This window comes from Pyrenophora tritici-repentis, chromosome 2, assembly GCF_003171515.1.
Source record: "Pyrenophora tritici-repentis strain M4 chromosome 2, whole genome shotgun sequence".
In the NCBI taxonomy this organism is placed as follows: domain Eukaryota; kingdom Fungi; phylum Ascomycota; class Dothideomycetes; order Pleosporales; family Pleosporaceae; genus Pyrenophora; species Pyrenophora tritici-repentis.
The window spans coordinates 4,149,911-4,166,914 of record NC_089391.1 but is presented as its reverse complement, the minus strand read 5'-3'; the positions used below and the strand labels follow the sequence as shown (position 1 = coordinate 4,166,914).

The 17,004-nt window shown below is 51.4% G+C and overlaps 4 protein-coding genes across 4 annotated transcripts; all 4 read left to right on the top strand.

The window, feature by feature from the left end:
* Nucleotides 1-165: 165 nt before the first annotated feature.
* On the top strand, nucleotides 166-1,673 carry PtrM4_070350 (KfrA-N domain containing protein; the record flags this gene model as incomplete). The annotated part of the gene is made up of 2 exons (XM_066105897.1): nucleotides 166-1,594; nucleotides 1,660-1,673. 2 exons carry the CDS (start codon nucleotides 166-168, stop codon nucleotides 1,671-1,673), a joined length of 1,443 nt encoding a protein of 480 aa, XP_065964524.1.
* A 587-nt stretch (nucleotides 1,674-2,260) lies between these two features.
* Nucleotides 2,261-6,541, top strand: PtrM4_070340 (uncharacterized protein; the record flags this gene model as incomplete). The annotated part of the gene is made up of 1 exon (XM_066105896.1): nucleotides 2,261-6,541. The coding sequence occupies one exon, from the start codon at nucleotides 2,261-2,263 to the stop codon at nucleotides 6,539-6,541; it is 4,281 nt and encodes a 1,426-aa protein (XP_065964523.1).
* A 3,344-nt stretch (nucleotides 6,542-9,885) lies between these two features.
* Nucleotides 9,886-13,284, top strand: PtrM4_070330 (UBN2 multi-domain protein; the record flags this gene model as incomplete). The annotated part of the gene is made up of 4 exons (XM_066105895.1): nucleotides 9,886-9,988; nucleotides 10,089-11,648; nucleotides 11,802-11,971; nucleotides 12,067-13,284. 4 exons carry the CDS (start codon nucleotides 9,886-9,888, stop codon nucleotides 13,282-13,284), a joined length of 3,051 nt encoding a protein of 1,016 aa, XP_065964522.1.
* A 101-nt stretch (nucleotides 13,285-13,385) lies between these two features.
* PtrM4_070320 (uncharacterized protein) lies at nucleotides 13,386-16,355 on the top strand (the record flags this gene model as incomplete). Its single annotated transcript, XM_066105894.1, has 1 exon — nucleotides 13,386-16,355. One exon carries the CDS (start codon nucleotides 13,386-13,388, stop codon nucleotides 16,353-16,355), a length of 2,970 nt encoding a protein of 989 aa, XP_065964521.1.
* Nucleotides 16,356-17,004: the final 649 nt, after the last annotated feature.

Here is a 17,004-nt window from a genome sequence, read left to right as displayed (position 1 = left end):
CCGCCGTAGTAAAGACACCTGATTGCCCAGCTGCATAGCTGTACCCACCTGCCAGAAAAGACCCGCCGCCGCAGAGTGCCGCCGCGGAAGACACTGGATTGCCCAGCTGCATAGCTGTACCCACCTGCCAGAAAAGATCCGCCGCCGCTTCTAGCGCTGCCGCCGATGATGGCCCGACTAAACGAGACGAGCAAGGATGCCCACGACCAGGGTGCTCAGAACGACACACAAACCATTCCAGCAGAGTCGCACCTTGAGTACGGCGACTTTGAGAATGACGACGACCTCACCGAAGCGGAGAAGGCGACTATTAGACAGAAGCTCGCCACCCGCAAGAGACAGGTCACTTTTGGCCGTGGAGACGGCCAAGGCAACAGCGAGGACGAGGGCAATGACGTCAACGCCGCTGAACGCCGACGACAGTCTTGTAGACAGTCTCTTAAGAAAGCCGTTAAGCCAGCGGATAAGACTTCTATAGAACTAGGCTACGACGACGACACGGATGACATGTATCTACGTTTTTATGGCATCCACGACAACGATGAGCGCGAGATCCTCGCGGACATGAGGAACGTTGACGACTTCACCGCTTGCATCGCTGAACATGCTGAGAGTGTCTTTGGACACCTAGCAGATTTGCTTAGTCAGATAGCTGAACAAGCCGAACAGCTAGACCAAGCACATAATGAAGCCCGTGTACAACAAGAAGCAGCTGACGCCCGCGTGGAGCGCGCCCAGACGCAAGCTCGCGCTGCCGCCGCAGACGAGCTTGCCCAAGTCACCCAGAAATGCAACCGCATGATCACTACTAAGAACAGCTACGCTTCACGGCTAGCAGTGCTCGAAGACGAGCTTGCAGCCTCGCGCGAGTCAAACGTGAAGCTCTACTCCCAGATTAGCGACCTCTACAACGAGAGGAGTGTCCTGCAACAGCACGCGGGCGTCCCGACGAATGGAAATTTATATGACACGCGCCCAGCTCAGTTCCAGTCGTCCCCTCCTCCAATGACTGCGAACCCGTTCATTGGCACTGGCACTCACGACTTGATGCTGCCTCCCCCTATGGCACATCATCAGAAAAACCGACCCCTAGCTCGGTCTGCTGTATCGGACAACCTCACTGCAACGGGTGCAAAGCTGAAGGATATTGACATCTTTCGCGGAGACAGCACCGACAAAGAGGACTACAAGTATTGGCGCCGCAGCGCCAGGAACTTCTTAAACAAAACTACTATCCACACAACTGTTCAAGATCAGCTCGACTACCTGATTGACCACTTGCGAGGACCAGCCGCTGCACAGGTGGAATATAGAGCAGCACCCGGAGCTCGTAACGCCTACGTGACAGCGGAAGAAGTCCTCACGGAACTTGATCGCATCTTTGACACGGTCGACAAGGTCACCGAAGCCAGCGCAGCGCTACACGACAGCGGCTCTGGAGGATTAAAGCAACGCGACAATGAATCGTTTAACACCTGGGTAGCCCGCTTTACCTCTACAGTCGCACCATTGAACCTGGGCGACAACGAAATGATCCAGCACGCGATCCGACTCATGAAGTTTGGTCGTAACGCAGGTTTACAATTCCGCCATGGTGATACTTGGGAAGCGTTTGCCCAGAATTGCCGCACTCAGCAACAGCTCTCACGTCTCACCCAGAGCAGCGGAAATAATGGTACCCGAACCGGCCGCAACACGTCTAACGCTGGTGGTGGAGGTAATGGCAACGGCAACAGCAATAGCAGCGGCTCCACAACGCGTAACAACTACGGTCGCACGCGCGCGCAACTCAACGCGTTGAGTAAGCAAGGCGAGTGCTTTAAATGCGGAGGCACGGCAAATGTCAGCGGCAAGAAACATCGTCCGACCGACGCAGACGTCCCAGCAGCCTGCAAGTCTGGCTCTATCGTGCCAGCTAGCCGCGTCCCTGCCCTCAAAGCTACATTCACCAACGCCGCCCTCCAGGCCACAGTCGTCGATGCCACCGACGAGTCGGAAAACTAGCCGTCCCCGGCGAAAGACGCCCCGGGGACCGCACCAAAATGGTCCACAGATACAGTTACAGTCACAGTCAAAGCCACAACTACCAGTCCAACCCTTGTTAGCGATACCCCCTATTGTTTCACCGACCCTTGATACCCAAACTACCCCGCTCACCGGAGCTACACCTAGCACTTTACGCGTTTGTTTACAAGAATTGGAGGACTGGACGCCTCCCCAGGCTATAGAGGACAGACACGTTGTCTTGAGCGCGAACACTATGGTCAAAGGCAAGCAGCTTGTCCAAGGCCAGCAGTTCGTTTTCAAGTGCAAGGTCGCCACTTCGAATAGCTATATTGATACGGAAGCTTTGACTGACTCTGGTGCTACTGGAAACTGTATCTCCACACTATTTGCGCAACGACATAACCTGCCGACGTTTCGGCTTAAACAACCTTTGCAACTACGACTTGGCGACGGCAATTTCGCCATGGCGCCTATCACACACGGCGTCCTAGCCCCCATCTCCCACGCTGAACACGTTAGCGAGGAACTCTTCTACAGTGTACCTATGACGACTTACGACTTTATTTTCGGCACTTCATGGCTAGAAGAGCATAATCCACACATCGACTGGAGGGAAAAAACTATGCGTTTCAACAGCGAGCATTGCTACGCCAACTGCCTACACAAAGGCGAGCAAGTCACTGTTCGCAGCAGTCGACACCGACGGGCCGCAGCAAAAGCCAAAGAACGGAACCCGACCTACGCGAACATGGACATACACCATGTGTCAGGTGAGGCCGCTGCCGCACTGGCATCACGACCAGAGAACGGTACTATCTGGCTGTACCCACATGATTTTGAACAACTCGACAAAGATGACAGCGATGACGCCGACGAGAGAGCCCAGGCTAGCCGCGTCTTCGCCTCACTATTTGCCATGGACATGAACGCCCTATCTCAGGAAGACATTGATAAGTTCCACCAGAAGCTGAACTCGCCCGCTAAAACTCGCGACGAGGTCCTAGACAAGTTGCCCGAATGGCTCCACGATCTCGCCCACCGATTTAATCCTGATCCCGCCACGACAGACTTGCCCGCTCGACGAGGCGCGGTCGACCACAGCATTGACATTATCCCCGGATCAAAACACCCAAACGCTAAGATGTACGGCATAAGTAAGGACGAAGGCCTTGCCGTTAAAGCTTATGTTGAGGACATGAGAGGACGCGGTGAGATCCGTGAAAGCAAGTCAGACTTCGCTTCGCCTGTGCTCGTCGTCCGCAAATCTGGAGGTGGACTCCGCATTTGCGTGGACTATAGAGCGCTCAATGCCGTCACTATCAAGAACAGGAACGCTCCTCCGATGATTAAAGAAACGCTCGCGCGGCTAGCTAACGTCGCCTACTTCACCGTGGTCGACGTCATCGCCGCCTTTAACAAAATCCGCATCAAGGAAGGCGACGAACATAAGACTGCCTTCCTAACACGGTATGGCCTATTCGAATACTTAGTGATGCCTTTCGGACTCTGCAACGCACCAGGTACCTTTCAGGCCTACATTAACGAGGTTTTACGCGATTACCTTGACGAGTTCTGCTCTGCATACCTCGACGACGTCCTAATCTACAGCGCGTCTTTGGCAGAGCATAAGGTTCATGTCCGCAAGGTTATCGAGAGTCTAGGTGAGGCCGGACTTCATCTAGACATTGACAAGTCCGAGTTTGCCGTCCAAGAGGTGAGATACCTGGGCCTCATTCTTACAACTGAAGGCATCAAAATGGACCCCGCCAAGGTTAAGTCAGTGCTCGACTGGGGCACCCCAACAACATTGAAAGAGTTGCAAGCATTCCTAGGTTTCGCAAATTTCTACCGAAGGTTTATTGTTGCCTTCTCTTATATCGCGCGGCCGCTCACGGATCTTACCCGCGGGACAAACGGCGACGTCAAGCTGAACTTTCCTATCGCCCAAGGATCTGCTGCCCACGACGCATTCGAAAAGCTTAAGAAAGCATTTACCATCGCCCCGGTCCTCGCGCACTTCAACCCCGCGCTTGAGACCTGGGTCGAAACAGACTCCTCCGACACCGTCACAGCAGCCGTGCTGTCCCAAGTCCAGACTGACGGAGTGCTAAAACCAGTCGCTTTTATCTCCACAAAGATGTCACCAGCTGAGTGCAACTATGCCATCTACGACAAGGAGCTTATGGCCATCGTCCGCGCCTTTGAGGAATGGAGACCAGAGCTGGCCGGCACCTCGGACCCGGTGAAGGTCATCTCAGACCATGCCACCTTACAGACCTTTATGGTCAACAAAGCACTCAACAGGCGTCAAGCAAGATGGGCTGAGTTTCTGAGCGAATTCAACTTTAAGATCACTTACCGACCAGGCAGACTAGGCAGCAAACCCGACGCCTTGACGAGACGCCCCGGCGACACACCCACGAACCCAAACGATCCACGGATCATACATCAGACCCAGACGATCCTCGGCCCCGACCGCGTCGACGACGTCATCAAACGAGACACGCACACACACAACGACGCCCGACAAGCAATTCAACTCGCGGCGCTGTTATTCGAATACGCGGAGGAGGTACAAACGCTAGCAGGCATGCTATATCTAATGAGCGAGGAGGCGTATGGCGTCGATGATTTGGTGGATGACGACTCAACCCCAGACGTAGCCTTGGACAGCCAGCCTAAGGGGGAGACAATTGAGATCCCTCACGCTGCTGCGCCAGCTTCCCTGGCACGGGTGCCGGGGGAGAACGCGCCTGACGATGGACTTATGACAGCGATCGTAAATGCCTACCGCGTCGATCCCACACTACAAGAAATAATACGAGCAAAGGCAGACGGCGCCCGTCACCTTCCCCACACTGTCGCCATACAAATGAAGCTGAAGCTAGAGCTACAGGACTGCGAAATCCGCAACAGTCTGGTTTACTTCCGCGGCAGACTCTTCATCCCCTACGACGACGATCTTCGCAAAGACATCGTCCGTCGGTTCCACGACACCGCCACGGCGGGCCACGGCGGCAAGCGCTCTACCTACTACCTAGTTAGCCAACAGTACTACTGGCCGCTCATGACAGACACAGTCGCTCAGTATACCCGGAGTTGTGTAGTTTGCCGACGCGCAAAGCCATACAGAGACCGCAAGCAGGGACTGCTGCACCCGCTCCCCGTACCGAAACGATTCTGGACTGACATTTCAGTCGACTTCATCACACCCCTGCCAGACTGTACTAGATTCGGACGCACCTACTCTCATGTCATGGTCGTGATTGACCGGCTAAGCAAGTCGCAACGGTTTATCGCCCTAGACAGCCTTGAAGTTGATGCTGTTGTCCGAGCATTTGTCGATTACGTCTGGAGAGAGGAAGGTTTCCCTACTACAATTGTGTCTGACCGAGGGTCACAGTTCGTCTCTCATTTCTGGAAGGAGCTGTGTCATCGACTGGGTGTTACACCAAAGCTCTCTACAGCTTACCACCCAGAAACAGACGGCCAGACTGAAGTCGCCAACGCCGGACTAAAGTGTTACCTGCGTGCTTACACGAACTATATGCAAAACGACTGGGTAGACTGGCTGCCACTAGCCCAGCTCGCCATCAATAACAGAGAAAACGTGTCCTCTGGCGTCGCACCCGCGCTTGCCACCAAGGGCTACCTACCTCGCATGGGATCGGAACTAGTCACCGAAGACTCGCCCATTACCGACGCCCGTTCACGCGCAGAACAGTTGCTCCGCGAAGACGCCCGAGGCACGGTGAAAAGGATGGCCGACGTTATCCGTTTCATGCAAGAAAATCTTCGCTGGTCCCAAAACAAGATGGAACACTACGCCAACCAGCACAGACAGCCCGCTCCAGACTACCGCGTCGGTGACAAAGTCTATATTGATGCCCGCAATATCCCTACGATGCGCCCGAGCCGCGGTCTCAGCGCAAAGAACCTTGGCCCATACAAAGTGCGAGCTTTGCCCAACCGATATGCAGTCGAGCTCGCACTACCAGACTGCTACAAACAAGTCCATCCAGTGTTCCACCCATGGTTACTACACCTGGACGCCGATCAAACAGCTCGCCCAAGTGAGGGCGTCATCGCTGAGAAACACCCTGACGGAGAGCACGACTACTACGTAGACATGGTCGTCGACTGTCGCATAGATAAACGACGCAAGGACACCCTCACAAACAAGAAAGGCATGCTCCAGTATAAGGTTAAGTACACCAACTCCCCAGACTGGAATGCCTCGCCCGCATGGCAAGACTATACAGACCTGTGGGGCGCAGAGGAAGCGGTTGAAGACTTTCACCGTCTCTATCCCGACAAGCCCCCACCTCACGAACTGTATCGAGACCTAGCGTTGTATCTCAACCTAGTCGCCGCATATTCACTTGGTCGCGATGATGTTGAAGTTGTTAGCGTACTAGACAGTTGTGAGCTTGCCCTATCACCTTCGCATTCACTGATGGCACAGCTTGGACCTGGGAAGGTGGCACAACTCAGGACGTCTGTCTCCAAGCAGAAGCAAGGACCCGAAGGATGAGACACAACATAACTGCTCGGCATCAAGCACAGCGTCATAAAATAAAAGACATTCACGGCTTGCAGGTGCAACCGTCTTCTGAAAGGGGGGGTAATGTTACGGATCCATAGACTCGCTCGGCCCATGGCCCCCATATCGATAAGATCCTTATCTTATCGGACTAGCGCCTTGGCGCCCACAGCATAAGTTCGGGCTCACAACGTAGATAGCTCGATAGCTTGTATCTTGTCAAATCCAATCTTTCTTGATCGATCCCTCACACTAAGAAGACACTTCAAATTCTTAAAAATATAAACTTTAGCAAAGTCATATTCTCTAGCGAGTCTTCTATACAGCATGGGTATAGTGCTAGGCAAGAATACGTTAGAAAGAGAAGAAATAAGCGACTTAGAAAGGAACAGGTCCAAACAACCAATTTAAGTGAGTTTAAAAAAAATCTAAATAAGCTAAAATATTCTTTAAAAAATGTTGTATTTTTCCAGGAGTTAAGTACATTTTTATCTAGCTTACTAATAGAGATATAGCCCACGATATCTCGATAGGTGGAAGATCTAAGTTACACATAACTAGATCTCTACAGGTGTCAGATATTCACTCTCGTCTGGAATACTGATGAAATAGGTAAAAATGGTGATAATATTGATTATTGATTGTGTGTTGGTTCTGTCTACGGTTGTGGGCACACCAGGGGGGGTGCCAAGCCTTCCTGTGATCCGATTGGCTCTCTCAGATGCCTGGTCGCGCTAGTCTAACCCAGCGTCTGTACGCTCTCATCTTCAACAGTGCTATTATCTGACAACAGGACTCTAGAACATTTACAAATACAAGTTACATACGAGAAGTACTTGTGCCTATTATCAAATCTCTATTTAAAAGAGGTAAGTAAGAAGTCTTTCTTTTTTACTTTAAAAGACTATATCTTTTTAATTTCTTGATATTTTTTGAAATTTTCTTTTTATTCCTTAAGTTAAGAATTAATTCTATTTAGGTTGGAAATTTTAGCAGGATAACGCCAAGATCCATCAAACGCCAGCAGTTATCTCTTGGTTCTCTAGGAATAGAGTTCCTCTTTTTAAGCATCCTGCCTATAGCCTAGATCTAAATCCTATAGAAAACGTTTGGAGCTTACTTAAGAATAAGCTAGTAAAAAGACCTAGTGCCTCTTTAGGCGTAGGTAAGAGTACTAAGGCAGTAGAATTGTTTAAACCAGTAATTCTAGAAGAGTGGGAGCAATTACCGCAAGAGGTAATAGATAACTGTATTAGGTCTTTACCTAGGCGTTATCTAGCAGTAAAAGCAGCTAGAGGTTGGTATGCTAGGTACTAGTAACTAGCTTTGGCTACTTTAATATAAAAAAAGCTTTAAAAACTTCTTTTTAGCCTTACTCTTGCAAACACAAGTAGAATAACTTCTAATTTGAACATTATATAGATCTATACGTACTTAATAGCATATAAGAGTTTTAGCTAAAACGATACTGTAGATAAAAAGTTATACTTAGATTTGTAGCTTACTTTTTTCTACTCTTAAACACTACTAGAGTTACGCAGACGTAAGCTTACTTAGAATCCTTTTTAGTAACTTATCTTAAAGACAATGCTCTTAGCTTTCTAGAGAACTAAAAATTATTAGTCTAGCTAGTCTAGTTCTTTAGATATAGAGCTTAGAAAAAGGTAAATTTTAAAAAGTCTCTTTCTTTTTGTCACCCGACTGTAATTAAAGTAATTAATAGCTATTTAGTTAAGCTAGATACCTCTCTAGGCTATTACCCTTTTTCTATATTAATAGACTCTACCTCGCTAGCTTAGACCTATTACTAAGCTAAGAATAAGATAACTACTAACCTCTACTACTATAAGTTAACGGTAAAAAGGAATAGGTTATAGAAGAAATTCTAAGCGAGCTACGTAAACGTAGAAGGCGTAGGTAGAAACTATATCCTAAGGTAAAGTAGAAAGGATACTACTAACTAACAATTAAACTAGCAAATACTCTAGGTAATATAGTAGCTTTAGATCGCTAGGAGACCTACACGAGAGACCTTTAGGACGAAGAGGGGCGCTTACTAGAAAAGTTCCTCCAAGACACCCCCTAAGGGAGAGGAGGAGAGGGGTATTGTAATAGGCTAGAGCCTAGTTAGTAAATCCTTAATAATATCTTAGTCCGAACAACGCTTAGACCATCCGCACAGTCTATAGGTAGAAGGTTATTCTAAGCCGCTCTCCAAATAACCTTTAGCACGAGATAGCTTGTAGTTCTCTTCCCCATCGAATACAACTCCAGTATACCTGTGCGATTGCTCCCTGAGCGTAGCCCCTTACAAGTAATGGCATAACCTAAGGGTGATAGCAGGCCTTAGCTGTAATAGCACAGAACAAAGGCAACAAGTATATAGTTGTAGAGGACTCCCTTGATACACTCGTTGTAGTCAACTCTCTTGTAAGTTCTTTTTATGCCTAGATTAATACTTAGTTATTCTATCGTTTATATAGGATTAGATTGTCATTACCAAATCCCTAATTGTAAAGGCACTAGTACACTGCAATAGTTAGGATGCCTCTAATAAGTGAGATTGTGTGTACAGATCTATATACAAGTACGAGGGGAACTTTATTATTCCTCGCACGGGCCAACTGCCAGCGTGGCACGTGATTGTATGGCACGTGATCGCGTGAGGGATCGTAGGTTTGATCCATCACAAAGAGAGTAGTACGAGCTAGATAGGCTACTACAGGCATCTGTCTATTAAACATTAAGCGGGTAGTTAACTCCTCACAGGTAGCTTAGAGGCCTGTTACGCCACTACGTTAGAATCAAGCTTAACCTGCTAAGAGCTATCTATCTACCCCTCGTGGACCTCGTGATCTTTTTATAACTTAGCGAGAGCTGCACAGGAACGAGAGTGTTAGCCGCAAGACTTACTAGCTTATTTAAAAAGCAGGTAAAGCTATTATAGTAGCAAATACTCGCACAACACTGTAACGGGCGTGTGTCATGGTTTGGAACCTTGGTGTTCTGAGCACGGACCACGCCGGCGCCTCGGGTGCCGAGGCCCCGCTGCCCCACACATGTATTTAATTCTACCGAAGTTTCTTAGAAACTCGGTACTGCAAAAACTTTGTAATTCAACACAGTTTTAAATATCTGATCCTGTGAGACCCTAACACGTTTTTGCAGTCCATTAAACGCCTCTGACAGCAACCTGGCGTCCTTGGCCAGTTGCTCCTAACCTGACAGCGCCTTAACTGCGCTCTGACAGCGCTCTAACAGCGCTCTAATAGCAACCCAGCGCGTGCGGCTAGTTGCAGATCCCCACAGTTCCCGCGACACGGTAGACCAACGCCATGTCCACCCAGTTCCCAGACGGCAATGCCGCCGACGCGCCCCATGTGGGAGACGCCTCGGGCAGCGACGCCAACCCTACCGCCGGTGCAACGATCAGCCCCGGTAAGAGCGCGAGGTCTTTCGCTAGACCTACCGTGGCTTCCACCGCCCGCAGCAGCGCCTTGCCACGCGCTACCGGGTCCGCCAACTTACGCCAAATCAGCAACCCAGCTGTACCTGGCGCCTTCGGAAAACGAGCAGCTAGAGCAGCAGGGCTATGACGCCGACTCAGATAACGACGAGGCCGACATTACCCAAATCCACCATCTAGTACCATCGCGCCCGTTATCACCTGTCGTAGACGCTCAAGACTCTAGCGACTCCTTTCAACCGTCCCCGCCTAACGTCACTACAACCCGCGGCCGCGCAGGCTTTCAGTACCCCGCTCTCCGACAGCGGTCGGACGCCCAGCGCACTGATAACCCCTTTACGTACCAAACAGAAGACGGCAACCATACTAGCTACGCCCTCTCTCCGCCTACATGGGACCCGCTACCCTCGCCTACGCCACGCACAGAGGGGACTACCTCAAAGCCCGTCCGCAAAGTCATTGGCTACGTAATCCCCAAAACTGACTTGCCTCAAGGCAGTCAGCCAACTCTAGCCGCCTATGAGTACGACGCCAACGGCGAGCCCAGGCTAGTAGGAGAACTTGACGAAGCTTTTGTTAAAGGCTCAACCACGGAAGCTGGAGAGAAACTCTACCAGTTCTGCTTTGACACCGTCCACACCCTACATAACGACCTCGCCAATCTTCAAGAGCGCCTGACGGACGCTCAGGAAGACCTCATCGACGAGCGCGTCGCCAAACTCAACTCCGAAAAGCAGGTAAAGTTCCTTACAAACCAGCTTCAAGAGGTGAGAGGCAGCCTCCACGTAGCCAACCAAGACCTCCAGTCGAAACTCGACACCGCTGAGCGACGAGCCGAACGCTACCTCCAGCGCAAGGAGGAGTACAAGACCGCCCTTAACCAAGAGTCTACCGCGCACGGCGAAACCAAAGAAAAGCTTAAAGCCTATGCTAGCACCGCGCGCCCATCTCTACGCGGCAAACCGCATGACTCCATCTCTGACGAATCAGATGGACCCGTTAGCGTACGCCGCCACCGCTCAGCTACCAAACTTAGCCCTGACGCTCCGCTGCCCGCCACAACGCAGCGACGATCTAAACAACCTGAACCCGCGGTCTTTGAGGGCCCTACAGGCACAAAGGCCTCTACCTACCAGAAATGGAAACTCGACATGCAGAGCTGGTTCCGTGCCCATCCGTACCCTTTCGCCAACAACGAGGAGGAGCAACTAGACTACATCCGCATGAAAACCACCGGCGTAGCCTGGGATAATATCTCGAGCGGATGGTTTGTCGAAGGAGACGAGTTCCATACTGCACAAGAAGCGTGGGATATCCTCGACGCCTGCTACGGCCGTTTGAATACCCGCCTAGATGCCCACAACTTCTACGAAAAGGAAGGCTTCATGAAGCCTGGTGAGACTATCACCTCCTACCTGGCCCGCTTCAAAGCCGGCGTCGCTCCCTTGAAATGGGACGACGAGGAAAAGACTCTGCAAGCCTACAAGAAGTTGCCAGACCAGTGGCGCAGCCGAGCGGAGCACCTCATGAGCGACGACACCTTCACCAAGGACTTTGCCAAGTTCAGCCACAAGCTCCGACACCTCGAACAACTTCACTCCGCCCTCCAGCCCTCTCACAACCCTAGCAAGGGTAATAGTGGAGGTAGCGGTCGTGGCGGCGGCGGCAATAACCGCAACCGCAATCGCAACGCCGACAACGCGCAGCCCAAAGGCAGCGGAGCCAACCAATTTATTATCAACAAACCCTACAGGGAGCGCACTGTCATGGAGACCCAGGTCCTAGCTGAATTGGAACGCTGCTTCAAGTGCACCCGTGCAGGCCACAAGTCTAACTCCGACGACGCGCCCTGCAAGGACATGGACAAGCTCACTTCAATGGGCCGCTACCCCGAAGTCCTCACCGCCTTGAACGAAGCCCGCAAGGCCGCCGGCGTCCCTATCCCTAAGGCCGCCGTACGCATTAACGCCGTCCGAGCCCCTACTCCTCCAGCGGCCGCCTCTGACGCCCGCTCGGAAAACGAGTAGTCCCTGGCGAAAGTCGCCCCCAGGGACCCCAAGAGCCTGAGAAACTCAATAAAGAACCCTTGAATACACCTGAACCTACAACGCCCCCTTCTCCTACTGCCGAAGACTGCGACGACAACGACACTGAACCTGACCCCACACTGCAAGCAATCCTGGACCGGATCAAGAACCTGGAACGCCCTGCTGCCCCACGGGTTCGCGTCTCCGCCATCGCAGCCGCCGCTATTCGTGGCAATACTTATCTCCCTATGGTAGGTCAGCAATTAGTATTCAAAGGGATGATATCTCCCTCTCAACAACCATCCTCACACGTAGAACTCATGGGTGACTCTGGTTGTGCTTCTCTCTTCATTGATGAATCTCATGCTCGCGCACACAAATACGAATTAATTCCGCTCCAAGACCCAGCTGTCCTGGAGCTCGCAGACGGCACCCAAGTTGCCAACGTTACCCATATGACACGGGTACACGTAACTTTCGACACCCACCATGAACAAGTCCTTGCCTATGTGACCAAAGTTAGCGGAGTGCAAATGATCCTTGGCACTCCCTGGTTTCAAATCCACAACCCCCAGGTAAACTGGGACACTATGTCAATAGTATTCAACTCAGACCATTGCATTCGCAACTGCCTAGAAAACCACAAGCCATGCATGGCTGCTAGTAGCCGACACCGCAAACACCCAGCGCCCCCAGCCTATGAGCTTAAAAAAGCTCGCCATCCTAAGGCTCCTCAACATCCCCCGCCTATCGACATCGCTTTTATCTCAAGCCGGGTGGCCGCCATTTCAGTGACAAGAGGAGAACAGGTCTGCCTAACCTCTATGGAAGAGGTTGAAAGACTTTGCAATATGACCGACCAAGAATGGACGGATACCCAACTGCTGCGTGCGGCAGGAGCCAAAGTCCTCCCTGAAGACTTTGAAAAGTTTCGCGATCGAATGGAGCGCCCCCACATGAGTAAAGAGGAAATCCTGGCTAAGCTGCCAGAGGTCCTCCATCCCCTCTACCATGGCTTCGACCCACGAGAGGCCGATGAGATCCCTCCGCAGCGAGACAAGCTGGACCACGCTATTGAAATCCAGTTAGACCCCGAAACCGGAAAACCGCCTCGCCCTTCATCACAGCGGCTAAGGCCGCTATCCCGCGACGAAGCCCGAGCTGTGAAGCTCTACATTGACGATATGATCCGGAAAGGCCACATTGAACGTAGCACCTCTGAATGGGCTGCCCCCTCCTAGTAGTCAAGAAACCTGGAGGAGGTATCCGAATTTGCGTGGACTATCGAGGACTTAATGCCCATACCATCAAGAACCGTAACACCCCTCCGTTGATACGCGACATGCTCACCAAGCTATCCAAGGCCAAATTCTTCTCTAAGGTAGACGTTATCGCCGCCTTCAATAAAATCCGGATTAAAGAAGAGCATAAACACCTCTCAGCGTTCATTACGCCATACGGCCTGTACCAGTACACCGTAATGCCCTTTGGAATGTGCAACAGCCCTGGAACATTTCAAGCCTACATCAACGACGTCCTCCATGAGTACCTGGACGAATTTTGCATGGCCTACCTAGACGACGTCATCATATTCAGCGAAACAAGGGAAGAGCATGATGACCATCTACTCCGAGTGGTCACACGCCTGTCCAACGCTGGGCTCCCCATGGACATCCTGAAATCTGAATTCTTCCAAGAAGAAGTCAAGTTTCTTGGGCTTATTATCACACCGAACGGTATAAAGATGGACCCAGAAAAGGTCAGTGCTATACAGGACTGGCTTCTACCCAAGTCCCTCAAGGATGTCCAAGCCTTCCTTGGCTTTGCCAATTTCTATCGCCGTTTTATATATGGCTTCTCTGATATCGCCAAACCTCTCACCCATCTCACCCGCGGAGATCCAAAGCTGTTTCAAATGACCCCCGAAGCTTCGCGAGCCTTTGACCTGCTCAAGCAGGCATTCTGTAGCGAGGTGGTCCTCGCCCATTTTAACCCAGACCTCAAATGCATCCTGGAAACCGACGCCTCTGACTACGTCTACGCTGCAGTGCTCTCCCAAATTCAAAGCGACGACACTATACGCCCTGTCGCGTACCTCTCCAAAAAGATGACTCCTACGGAGTGCAACTATGAGATCTACGACAAGGAACTGCTGGCAATAGTCCGCGCCTTCGAGGAATGGCGCCCGGAGCTCGCAGGCGCCGCCGACACAGTAGAAGTACTTACTGACCATCGAGGCCTCGAATACTTCCGCTCTAAACGCCACCTTAACCGCCGACAAGCCCGCTGGGCCGAGTTCTTAGAGGAATTCGACTTTAAAGTCAAGTATCGGCCTGGAAAACAAGGCACGAAGCCAGACAGCCTCACCAGAAGGACAGGTGACCTGCCTGAGAGTGTCACCGACGACCGCGTCCAGCACCAGTGTCAGACCATCCTTGGCGACCACCGGTGGGATGGAGGCAGCCATGAAGCTATCCGCCTTGCTGGCCTCTGCTTAGGAGAAGCCGAGTGCGACCTGCCCTCTATCTTATCCCTCATGCATGAATCCGGAGAAGGCATGTCACGCGTGGGCACCGCCATGGTTAGGCTAGCCCGCCTCACTCTCCAAGGACAACATGACCCTTACGACGACCTTGTAGCAGCCGATGAAATGACTACCCAAGAAATTGTCGATGCCCTCTACCCTACAGACGCCCGCCTTACCGCTATCCGCGACGCACTCAACAACGGCCATCGACGTATCCCTCACCACCTTATTGCTGAAGGTGTGCGGTTGGAACTGGGCGATCTTGAAACCAACGCTGAGAGAAAGCTTTTTATGCGCTATAACCGCCTTCTTGTCCCATTCAGCGAGAAACTGAGGACCCGCATTATAAAAGATATCCATGACTCCCTGCCAGGAGGGCACGGGGGTCGCACCACAACATACCAGCAGGTGAGCCAATGGTACTATTGGCAAGGCATGACCGACACTATCGCAAGGTTCACTAACAACTGCACCACCTGCCGGCGCTCCAAAGTCAACCGCCACGCTAAGCATGGCCTCCTGCACCCATTGCCTGTGCCAGAGAAATACTGGACGGACATCTCTATCGATTTCATTACGCCGCTGCCACCCTCAAAGTGGTGCGGCCACTCATACCGACACATCATGGTGGTCGTGGATAGGCTGTCGAAGAAGAAGAAGTTTATCGCCATTGAGAACATGGAGGTACTAACTATCGTCGACAAGTTTCTCGAATACATCTGGAGAGAAGAGGGCTACCCAAAGACCCTAGTTTCAGACCGAGGCCGCCAATTCACATCCCACTTTTGGCGCCGCCTTTGCGACCGCGTCGGCACAGCACCAAAGCTCTCAACTGCCTATCATCCTGAGACAGATGGCCAAACAGAAAACGCCAACGCGGACTTGAAGCAGTACCTGCGCTCGTACGTGAACTACCTGCAGGATGACTGGGCCCAGCTCCTACCTTTAGCTGAATTCGAAGCCAACTCCGCTATAAGCTCCGCTACTGGAGTTTCCCCATTTCAAGCAACAAAGGGCTACCAACCTCGCTCCGGCCTAGAACCAGCCCACGCCATCACTAACGCCACCCCAGCTGCAGCACAGCGGCGCGCTGCTGACTCCCTCACAAACCGCATTGACGCAACCCGTCGGTACCTCCGCGATGAGATCGCCTGGACCCAGGAACGCATGAAAGACTTCGCTGATGTCCACCGCCATCCAGCCCCCCGCTTCGCTGTTGGCGACTGGGTGCTCCTCAACGCTAAACATATTAAGACCGAAAGGCCAGTCAAGTCGCTAGACCACAAGAATATGGGTCCCTACCAGATTACCCGTGTTATTGACAACATGGCCTATGAGCTAGACCTGCCAGATAGCCTTAAGAACATTTTTCCCGCTTTTCATCCGTGGCTGCTCCAACCATATGAGGATGACGCTCTACCTGGACAGCCCAGAGCTAACGACAACGCTCCCCCCGAAGTCCATTTGAACGATGAGGGCGACACAGAGTATGTTATCGCTCAAGTCTTAGACTCCCGCATACGAAATACAATGAACGACCCCTATACTGGCCGCCGTGGTTGCCTCCAGTACAAAGTTGAATGGGTCGGCAACGACCAGTCTGAAGGCTGGCAACCCTACTTCAACCTGCGCGGCAGCAAGGAGTCAGTCCAGGACTTTCACGACCGCAACCCTGGGCGCCCTGGGCCTCACGCCACCTTTCATGATTATGACGACAACGGGCAGCTTGCCGTTGCCCTGCTTTGTGTTTTCAATGGAAGTTTGAACGCTCAGTCGGGACTTTGAGCATTTTGGAGGGGGGACGTGTCATGGTTTGGAACCTTGGTGTTCTGAGCACGGACCACGCCGGCGCCTCGGGTGCCGAGGCCCCGCTGCCCCACACATGTATTTAATTCTACCGAAGTTTCTTAGAAACTCGGTACTGCAAAAACTTTGTAATTCAACACAGTTTTAAATATCTGATCCTGTGAGACCCTAACAGCGTGAGTCTATAAGACTAGCGGCACAACTACATGCACCACGCGTGCGCAAAAGGCATGCACAAGTTGAATCAACGTGATTCAGCTTGCGTATTTATGTAGGAGGCATGACTGCGCTGCTCTCTCTCAGCCTACAAGTAGGCATACATGGGTCTAGCCCATCACAAGCACAGCTAGAAGCAGAGAACAAAAGACTACATAGTTAACTTAAGGCTCTTAAGCCTTAGCAGCCACGAAAGAAAGTTTATATAAATTTAAATTAACGCTTTGCAGATATAGAAACAATTATAGTAGCAGTGTAGGCGTCTGCTCTTTTAGAGTTACAAAATAATAGTAACGCTGCAGAAAAAACAGCAGAGAGAGCAGCAGCTAAATTAGCAGCTTAAACTCTTTAGTCTATATGTACAGAGTGGCGATTGTAACGAGGTTGAATTAGTTAAGCTGATTTTTAATGG